The sequence below is a fragment of the Gekko japonicus genome, unplaced genomic scaffold (genome assembly GCF_001447785.1).
Source record: "Gekko japonicus isolate JY-2015 unplaced genomic scaffold, Gekko_japonicus_V1.1 scaffold98, whole genome shotgun sequence".
Taxonomy (NCBI): domain Eukaryota; kingdom Metazoa; phylum Chordata; class Lepidosauria; order Squamata; family Gekkonidae; genus Gekko; species Gekko japonicus.
The window spans coordinates 613,910-623,545 of NW_015164668.1; the positions used below are offsets into that span (position 1 = coordinate 613,910).

At 48.5% G+C, this 9,636-nt stretch overlaps 1 protein-coding gene across 1 annotated transcript in view; it reads left to right on the plus strand.

The window, feature by feature from the left end:
- The window catches only part of LOC107108645 (leucine-rich repeat-containing protein 75A-like), a 40,317-nt gene that overhangs the window by 19,314 nt on the left and 11,367 nt on the right, over positions 1-9,636 (plus strand). Inside the window, exon 3 of the mRNA XM_015409121.1 lies at positions 6,957-7,069. Coding sequence (XP_015264607.1) covers positions 6,957-7,069 — 113 coding nt within the window. The remainder of the gene's footprint in view (positions 1-6,956; positions 7,070-9,636) is intronic.

Sequence of the window (9,636 nt, forward strand, 5' to 3'; positions counted from 1 at the left end):
TTTAAAGCCCTATATGGCCAGGGTTCGGCTTACCTAAGGGATCGCCTTTCCCCACATGTTCCCCCAAGGGCACTACGGTCGGAGAATCAAAACCTCCTGGATATCCCAGGCCCCAGAAACATCAAATCTGCTGTCACCAGGGCCAGGGCGTTTTCGGTGGCGGCTCCTACCTGGTGGAATGAGCTCCCAGAGGACATCTGGGCCCTGCGGGACCTGTTGCAGTTCCGCAGGGCCTGTAAAATGGAGCTCTTCCGCCAGGTTTTCGAGTAGGAGCCGCTGCCACCATTATTCCACCACCGCCCCTCATCTTCGCACCTTGACCATCGGTGGAGTGGGTATTATTGGGGGCGTGAGGCGTTCCTTGGCAGATGACAGTGCAGTTGGGACGCACATTGTGGGTTATTGTTGTGGTATAAAAACTCCAGAACCCCATCTTGAAATCTACAGTTAAGAAATTCTTGAGCACCGATATTTTTTAGTGTATTATACATATTGTATTTTATATTGTTTTATATTGTTCATTGTTTTAATCAGGCATTCATGCCCCTTGTGAGCCGCCCTGAGCCTTCGGGGAGGGTGGGATATAAATGTAAAGATAAATAAATAAATAAATTTACAGCTTAAATTGTCTCACCGTGCATTTCCATTTGTCTAATCAACCCATTTTGTGCTCAAGATGTTTGGAGGTCTGGGGCTTCCGCACCTGGCCACCATTCCCCCCCCCCCTCAGCAAGGTAGAGGGTATTTTTTAAAGAATGGTGGTGTGTCTGGTCAGTCCCTCTCTGGAACAAATAGCTCTGGAAAGATTAGCGGCATGGCCAGACTGCACCAAGCCTGCCATTTGATCGCAGCCTTAGAGAAACACCTTAGATTTGCTTGGTGGCTGTGTAGTTCCCTGCTTATTGTTCTTTTTCATGGTGTTGGTGGGTTGTTCTTTTTCCTTTGTTTCTTTTTGTATGCCTCTGCCTTGAGAAATCATCATGTAGAAAGGCAAAGTGTAAAGTTTCAAAACAGGCAAATAATGAGATATGATGCAAGCAAAAGCAGGTGCAACAAAGTACTCCTCAAACATGGTGATCCACCAGGCAGGCCTCAAGTATGAGCAAAACTGACTCACTGAGTGCATTGCTGGCTATGGCACCTCACCTCCTAAGAGATCCCACTGCTAACACCATTCCAGCCTCCTGTCTTCCACTGTGACAGTGTTAGAGATGTAAGTGGGCTTGGGAACTGAGCTGTCGGATGGGGGATCCTGGACTAGTTTAGAATGACCCATCAATTAGGGTTGGCCCGACTCCATCTCGGCACCTTAGTGTAGACTTTGTGAGGGTTCAGTAACGACACACCACAACAGATTTCTTGAAGCTTACTGACCAGCTCTGTCTCTCTGTACCAAACTGTTTTCTGACTGCCTGTCAGCAGTGTTTTATTCAGAGGAAAAAGCAAGCTCACGCATTGTACAGTGAAATCGTTACTCTTAGAAGTCTCTAACTAGAATCACACTATGTTCTTCTCACAGCTCATATTATCTTCGAATGTTGCAAAGTTTGTGCTCTCAGTAATTCATTGTGCTCTCAGTAACTCAACAGACTCATGCAGAATCAGAAGACCTTGTGCATTTGCCAAGCCAATCTCCTGGTAAGAACTTGAGAACTCCTGGGCTTGCCTCACGGGAGTCTCTAATTCCTACACCTTAGCTGCGTGTTTTATGTGGCAGAGTTAATGGAACAAACTGTCTTAGCTATCGCCAAGCGAGATGGGATCAAATTATGTTATTATTATTTAATATTAAAGTAACTGAGCTGTGCCTTCGATTTCTTTGGCAGATGGGCTCTGTCTTGTGTGTGTGCTTGCCAATGCTGAAAACTGATTAAACATCCCTTTTTCTCCCAGCATAATGCCGAGGCTATATAGCATTGCAGGGGCTGGAGAAGGGAAAATTAGCATCTGGCAGACTGAGCGAAGCTTTCCCGTTTTTTGGAAGGCAGTCAACTTTGACGCTGGTAGCTGAAGCAAAGGGTCGTTTATTCCCAGGCTGTGCCCAGTGGGAAACAGACGTTAAGCAGCAGTGGATCTGATTAGAACGAGGCCACTGCCCCGTGCTGGGGAGGGGAGCGATGGCATCCGGGTCTGAGTGAGACAGCCCAGTAAGCATTGCAGGCATTTGCGGGTGTGGGGCAATCTCCAGGCACAGTTTGGAGTCAAAATCTCATCACGGAAGCAAACTCCGTGCCAGGAACAGCCTGCCGGAATGCATCCTGGACTCCATAGCTGCAGCTCACTGCCTGCGTTCCTACTCACGTCTGACGAAGGGAGCTTCGACTTTCAAAAGCTTAAACCCCAAAATCTTGTAGGTATTGAAGGTGCTCCTGGACTCAAATCCAACGGCTTTTAAGTAGTATTCCTTACACTTGCCTCTCCGTCCTGAATAAATTTACTTGAGAATGCCTCTTATTTCCATTTGCTGTGGCTTTCAACACACAAGTCTTGGGACGCCTTGGAGATAAACAGATTTACTGTGGCAGTAGAAAGAGTCCCGCAGCACTTTAAAGACGAACAAAATTTGTGGCAGGGGATGTGCTTTTGTGAGTCGTGAGCAGTGACTCACGAAACCTCATACCCTGCCGCAGATTTTGTTCGTCTTTAAGGTGCTACTGGACTCTTGCTCTTTTCTATTGCTACAGACAGACTAACACGGCTACCCATCTAGATTTATTGTGACATCGGCTTTTGTGGACTAGAACCCACTTCCTCACTCGGGAGAAGTATATAGGCAGGCGCTCTCTCTCTCTCTCTCCCTGTCTCTCTCTGGCTAGATATAGTCTGGCTATCTATTGGTCTAAAAAACATATAGTGAGATTATCTGTCTCCCCTGCAAAGAGCAGTCTGGATTTGGGCTCTGTTCTCCTCTCCTGTTCACACAGATTGGGTACTTGGAGTTCAGTCACAGCGGAAGGCGTCTGCGCTCTTGAATGTCAGCGGGCTCTGTGGATGACTCATGCTTTGCTGTGATTCTGATTTTTTGTGTGTTCTCAGCTATCATGTTACTGAGATGTCATATTGGCAGTGAGACTACAAATGTTTGCAGTACCTGTTTCTGAACAGACTGCCTGAAACAATGAATGCTTGGGTGGAGGGTTGCCCCTCGCCAATGTGTTGCCAGTGTGGCCAGATGTAAAGTCTGCCTCTGCTGACGGGTGCAGTAAGCTTGGGGAGTCTGGCAGATGAAGACTTGCTGGTCTCCTCCAAAACTTTTGTGTCGGTTGGAAACAAAAAAAAGGGGGGGAAATGGATGATATGTTGCATTTCTGAACAGCCTGCAGGAGCTTTTGTGCTGGATTTGGGGTGTGTGTCTGTGTATGGCAGCATCTCCTCTTCGGTGGGCACTCTTCCAGGCTTACAGGCCCTAGGGCAGGGGTGTCAAACATGCGGCCCGGCCGGAGGGCTTCCATCGAGCCCTCAGTGGAACTGGCCATCTCCTGCTTCCAGTTCTGCTGCTGCTGCTGCAACATAGCTTGCTTTGCCAGACTCTCTTAATCACTCAGCCATTTCATGTTTTAACCAGGGTCCTAGACTCAGAACTTTGCGCATGAGATTTCTGTGGTGAATGTCAATAAATCAAAAGTAGGTTTGCAGCTTACAGAGCTAATGTTTTAAACATGTTTTTATTTTAAAAACCTTTGTGTTTGTGTCCATTATAAAGTTTATGTCTCTACTACCTGGCATTACATTTTATGACACACATGGCCGGGTCCAGCAAGGTCTCATTTATGTCAGATCCGGCCCTCATAAGAAATGAGTTCAACACCCCTGCTCTAGGGAGGCCTAGTGACTCCAGGGAAGCCTGTACTAGAGTAGCTATCAGGGCCAGAGGTCATTTCGGGGGGGATCGCGGGGGAACGCAGTTCCCTCGGGTGATGTGCAGGGGGGGGCACATGACGAAGCCCCACCCCCTGTTTCCAGCCGCCCCGCTTCCGGCCCTCATTCAGCCAGGAGGAGGCAGGAGAAGAGGGAGGGTAAGTTGCTTCCTCCCCACCTCTCCCCACCCCTGCCTGCCTGGGGCCAGGGAGGGCCTTGGCGGGGCTTCCTCATCCAAAAAGGGGTGCGTCAGCCTGAGGTCAAATACCTAGAGAAGGCTAGGTCCAGTATAGTCAGACACCTAACGTGTTTCTTATTTTGCTGGTATACCTGCCTTTACTGTGCTCATTTTTCCTACACGTTATTGAATCACAGTTGTTGTTAAACAGTTTGTTACTCTGCCTGGGTCCTCACGCCTCATTTGATCACTTATAAGGAGGAACCTGCTGGGAAAGGAGTGTATAAAGGGATAGGATGGGTGTTCTGGGCCCTCCCGAGGAGACCCATACCAGAGTGGTGGCAGCTAATGCTCCCGCTAAGCTATGGAGTCCTGTGAGCAAAAATTCTACTTTGTGAGGAACTGGCATTAAAGCTGTGACTGAGCGATTTGGCTACTGCATCAATATAAATTAGTTTGCTCTGGAATCATCTTTCCTGAGCTAAAACAAAAATGTGTGAAATGGAGGCTAAAAAACTGTGAGCTAGCTCACACTAACAAAGCTTAGAGGGAACATTAGTGGCAGCCATTAGAGAACCTTTCTAGCCGCTGCCCGTGACACATGTAGTGTCAGGTGCTGCTTAGGTCATTCAGTCCAGGAGAGCCAGCATGTCAGGCTAGGAGACCCAGATTCAAATCCCTGCACTGTCATGGAAACTGCTGGAGTACCTTTGGCCAGTCACTCTCTCAGGTTAAGCTTCCTCACAAGGCTGTTGTTAGGGTAACTTGAAAAAAGGCAGAATGACGTCGTAGCCCGCTTTGGTGTCCCTGTTGGGGAGAAAGGTGGAGTACAAATAAAATTAAAAAATAATCCTCCTAGTGCTTCATGGGAATCAACCACAGCCTTTGTTATCATGATGAAGTCATCCCACTGGATGCCGCAGTTGTGCTCTTGACTTTTCCCCCTCTAGAATGATCCACACACTCTTTGTTAGATCGCGCTAACAAAGGACTCGTACAGTGATTCAGCAAGTGATTCAGCTTTATTGGAAGTAACGAGCAAGCACTAACTCAGTAAGAAACCAGAACAGAAAACAGTGGGAGCTTATGCTCCTTTTAAACATAACCGGGCTAATGTAGCCACGCCTATTTACAAATAACAACCAATGAGATTGCTAGAATAAAGACCAATGGGAGTCTTTCCCTCCTAGGGAATGGTACCGTTCTGATTGGTCGCTGTTACGAAGCGACCAATAGGAAGTTCGCTCAGAGGAGCCCTGGTCTGGCTCGAAGCTTAACACGGGAGTCCTATGAGGTGATTCATGTAATCATTTCAATACATTACAATTCCTCCCCCCTAAGTTAAGCCATCATCCCAATTGTTTTATTATTTACAAACATGCAATCAACCTTTGTACATCAGTTATTCCAACAGTATTTACACTCATAGTCCTTCAGATAAGTCGGCATTTGCCGCGAACGCTGGGACCTGCGGAGCGGTGCAGGCTCCACGGGCAGACAAGGTTGTGGGTCAGAGTGGGGTTCACTACAGCCTGGATCAGGCACAGACTCGACTGGGATTTCAGCCCCGCACACAGGGTTCTGCCCTGACTCGGGGACAGTACCGGGCCTTTCGGTACTCACCGCCTGCTCTGGGGGTGTCCACTCGACATCAGGGGATTCAGCCGTCGGAGAGTCAGCGCTGTCCCTAGCCCAACGTCTCCTTAACTGATCTATGTGGCGCCGCCATATTCGACCGTCAGCTAACTGCACCACATACATTCGAGTACCCACAGAGTCGGATATAACCCCAGGAAGCCACAAGTGCCCGTTTGCATAATTTCGTGCGAAAACCTTGTCCCCTTTTTCAAACATGCGCACCTTCGGTTGCGCAGTGGTACGCTCGGACTGATCTTCTGTGAGGTCTGGGTGCATTCGGTTCAAACGGGTCGTGAGTCTCCGCCCCATTAACAATTCGGCCGGACTACGGCCTGTAGCACTACAGGGGGTGGTGTGCTGCAGCAAAAGAAAGGAGCCCAGCCTCTGGCTCCAGTCCCCTTCGTCCATTTTACCCAGGGCCTCTTTGGCCGTCCTGACCATCCGTTCGGCTTGGCCATTAGATGCCGGATGGAAAGGGGCCGAAGTCATTTGGCGTATGCCATTACTCGTGAGGAAGAGCCTAAATTCCTCAGACACAAATTGAGGCCCGTTGTCACTGACGATGACGTCAGGCAACCCGTGGGTGGCAAAAAGTCGGCGGAGCGCATGGATCACAGCAAGTGATGTGGTCGATTTCATATGCACGACCTCCAGCCATTTGGACATAGCGTCCACCACAATTAGGAACATTTGCCCTTGGAGAGGGCCAGCAAAATCTATATGCAATCTGGCCCAGGGTTTACCAGATGACTCCCAGCCTTGGGGTGTAGCTTGTGGGGGATCGGGTCTGACTTGCTGGCATTTGGGACACCCTCGTACCCATTCTTCGATCTCTTTGTCCAGCCCCGGCCACCAGACATACCCTCTGTATGCCATTCAGTCAAGGAGAGCCAGCATGTCAGGTTAGGAGACCCAGATTCAAATCCCTGTACTTTCATGGAAGCTGCTGGAGTACCTTGGGCCATTCACTCTCTCAGGTTAAGCTTCCTCACAAGGCTGTTGTTAGGGTAACTTGAAGGAAGGCAGAATGACGTCGTAGCCCGCTTTGGTGTCCCTGTTGGGGAGAAAGGTGGAGTACAAATAAAATTAAAAAATAATCCTCCTAGTGCTTCATGGGAATCAACCACAGCCTTTGTTATCATGATGAAGTCATCCCCCTGGATGCCGCAGCCGTGCTCTTGACTTTTCCCCCTCTATAATGATCCACACACTCTTCTTTCCTTCCTTTTTCCCTTTGCAGGAGGGGGACTCACTTGTCTTTCCTTCCCTTTTCCCTTTGCAGGAGGGGGACTCACTTGGGACCATGGAGAAGCTCTGCCGGCAGCTGACCTACCACCTGAGCCCTCACTCCCAATGGCGGCGCCAGGGCATCGTGAAGAGGAAGCCGCAGGCCTGGTGAGTGACCCTGAGGAAAGTAAGACACTGGTGGCCTTCTGTATTCTGGGAGACATTTTGGAGGCACAGAGAGGGAGACTGAACAGCCAGAACTTGGCGGTGCAGAGATGTTACGTCTGTAGAGGGGAAGCCTCCCATAGCACTTAGGGGGTTGAGGACAGAGAGGAAACTGCAAAAGAGGCTCCGTCTCCGTATTTAAAACTGTTTTAAAAATTTCCACAGTCTGCCCCTGAGGTATCTTCAGTAAAGATTTGGCAGCCACGTCTTGAATTTCGAAACAGGATAAAACCTGAGGAAAATGTTGAGACAGAAATTCTACGGTGAATCTGAATTAATGTGTAATTAGGTTTATTTGATTTGCAGCGACATGACTATGAGACGTGTTGAACAGGCGGCTATCCTGCCTCCTCATTTGATTTTCCTCTCATAGGTCCATTTTTCTTCTTTTTCCTTTCTCTGTGTTTTTCTCTCCCCCCCACCCCGCCTTTATTTCTGGTTGTTCGTTTAACATGTATTTATTAGCAAACTGAGTATACTGGAGAAATGGATCGTATGCTATGCTGTCTGTTTTCTGTGCAGCTTTTATATTTTGATAAGGACAGTCTTTTAAAAAAAATGTCACAAGCTGCTTTGGAGGCCCTAGATAAAGCTGAAAGGCAGCATACAAATTAATGGAAAAAGAGTTGTGGGCAGGGCAGACCCTGGTGTACCATCTCGACAGCAGGGAGAAGAAACACCCCTGGTCCCTGTGAAGGAGCGGAAATGCACTGTTACATTCCCAACATACACACACAGTCCTACAGAGGAGGGATGCTAGGAACCAAACGAGCTATAAAAACACAGTGGCGTTATTGTTTATTCACCATCCTCTGTTAAATAGGATATATAATAAATTGTGTTGCCATCACTTCTCCTTCAGTGGGGGGGAAGTCATCACATCTCAGCCGACTTATGGTGACCTCAGGACCTGAGGTTTTCAAGGCAAGAGACAAGCAGAGTTGGTTTGCCATCGCCTGCCTCTACCTAGCAACCCCAGTCTTCCTCAGTGGTCTCCAATCCAAGTACTAACCATGGCCAACTCTGCTTAGCTTCTAAAGGTAAAGGTTTCCTTGCTCGAAAGCCAGTCGAGTCCGACTCTAGGGTTGCGGTGCTCATCTCCGTTTCAAAGCCGAAGAGCCAGCGCTGTCCGAAGACGTTTCCGTGGTCATGTGGCCGCCATGACTAAACACCAAGGCGCACGGAACGCTGTTACCTTCCCACCGAAGTGGTACCTATTTATCTACTTGCAATTTCTTGCTTTCGAACTGCTAGGTTGTCAGAAGCTGGAGCTAGAGACGGGAGCTCACTCCGTCATGCGGCAACTCGGGTCTCGAACTGCTGAACTACCGACCTTCCACAGCCTGCAGTTCAGCGTCTTAACCACTTGAGCCACCGCAGCTTCTAAGCTCTGATTAAATTGGCCTAGGCTTGGGTCGGGTATACTTACTTAAAAGTAAGAATTGCTTGATAGGATCTTGCTCTTCAGCTGTGTCGTTTTCAAACAAGCTGCAAGATAGGAATAAATCATTAAAAAACTTGAAGAAATTTATCCTGGCACAAGAAGGATTGTCAAAAAACTGTCTGGTTTAAAGTGTGGGAGGGGAGAGGTGCGACGGGAAGTGCACTTTACCATGGTAGCTGATATAATATAAACTCTGGTGTGTAGAATGAACTGTTTGTGTTGTGTTGTGTTGTGATCTCCTACACAGGCGGTACGTGTTGCTTGTCGAAAAGGTCAGAATGGAAAACAGATGAGTAACTCCGACTTAGAGGAACTTGGGGATCAGGGAAGGAAGCCCGAGGGATTTGGGTCCGTGGGATGCTGTTAATGATCTGTTCCAGAAACAAAAGTTGTGGTCACGCCGTTTTATTAGGACCAATTAAAAAAACATCACGAAACAGCACGCAAGCGTTTGAGTCCTCTAGAACTCTTCACCAAGCTGGCGGGGTTCAGTACAAGAAAGTAAATTTGCATTGGAATTAAGGGATGAATACGGAACTTCCTCCTTTAGTTTGCTTTCACTGGTTGCAGAGAGGGCCAGGCAGCATAGGGCCCTGTTCCCAAAAAGAAATGGAACCACTGCAAGCGTAGCTGGAGAAGCCAGTGTACCATTCCACTCTGCTTAGAGCAGCTTTTCTGCTCCTCCTGAGTTCCTGTGGGAGTCATTCTGGGAATACAGCCTCATTGCACAGTTGCATTGCCCCATGCCACTGCGTGAGGAGATGCAACAGGTTGCCGCTTTGAGGAGTTCCTTTGACAGGTGGCCTAATGGTAACAACCCTGATCCAGATAGCCCAAGCTAGCCTGATCTCATCAGATCTCAGGAGCTAAGCAGGGTTGGTCCTGGTCAGTGTTTGGAAGGGAGACCACCAAGGAATACCGGGGTTGTTACACGGCAGGTAATGGCAAACCACCTCTGAAGTCTCTTGCCTTGAAAATCCCATGGGGTTGCCAGGTAGCCCCTTTCTGGGTAAAGTCTATACAGGTGCCTGGTTTTATATGACCACATGCCTGTCTGCCACTTCCA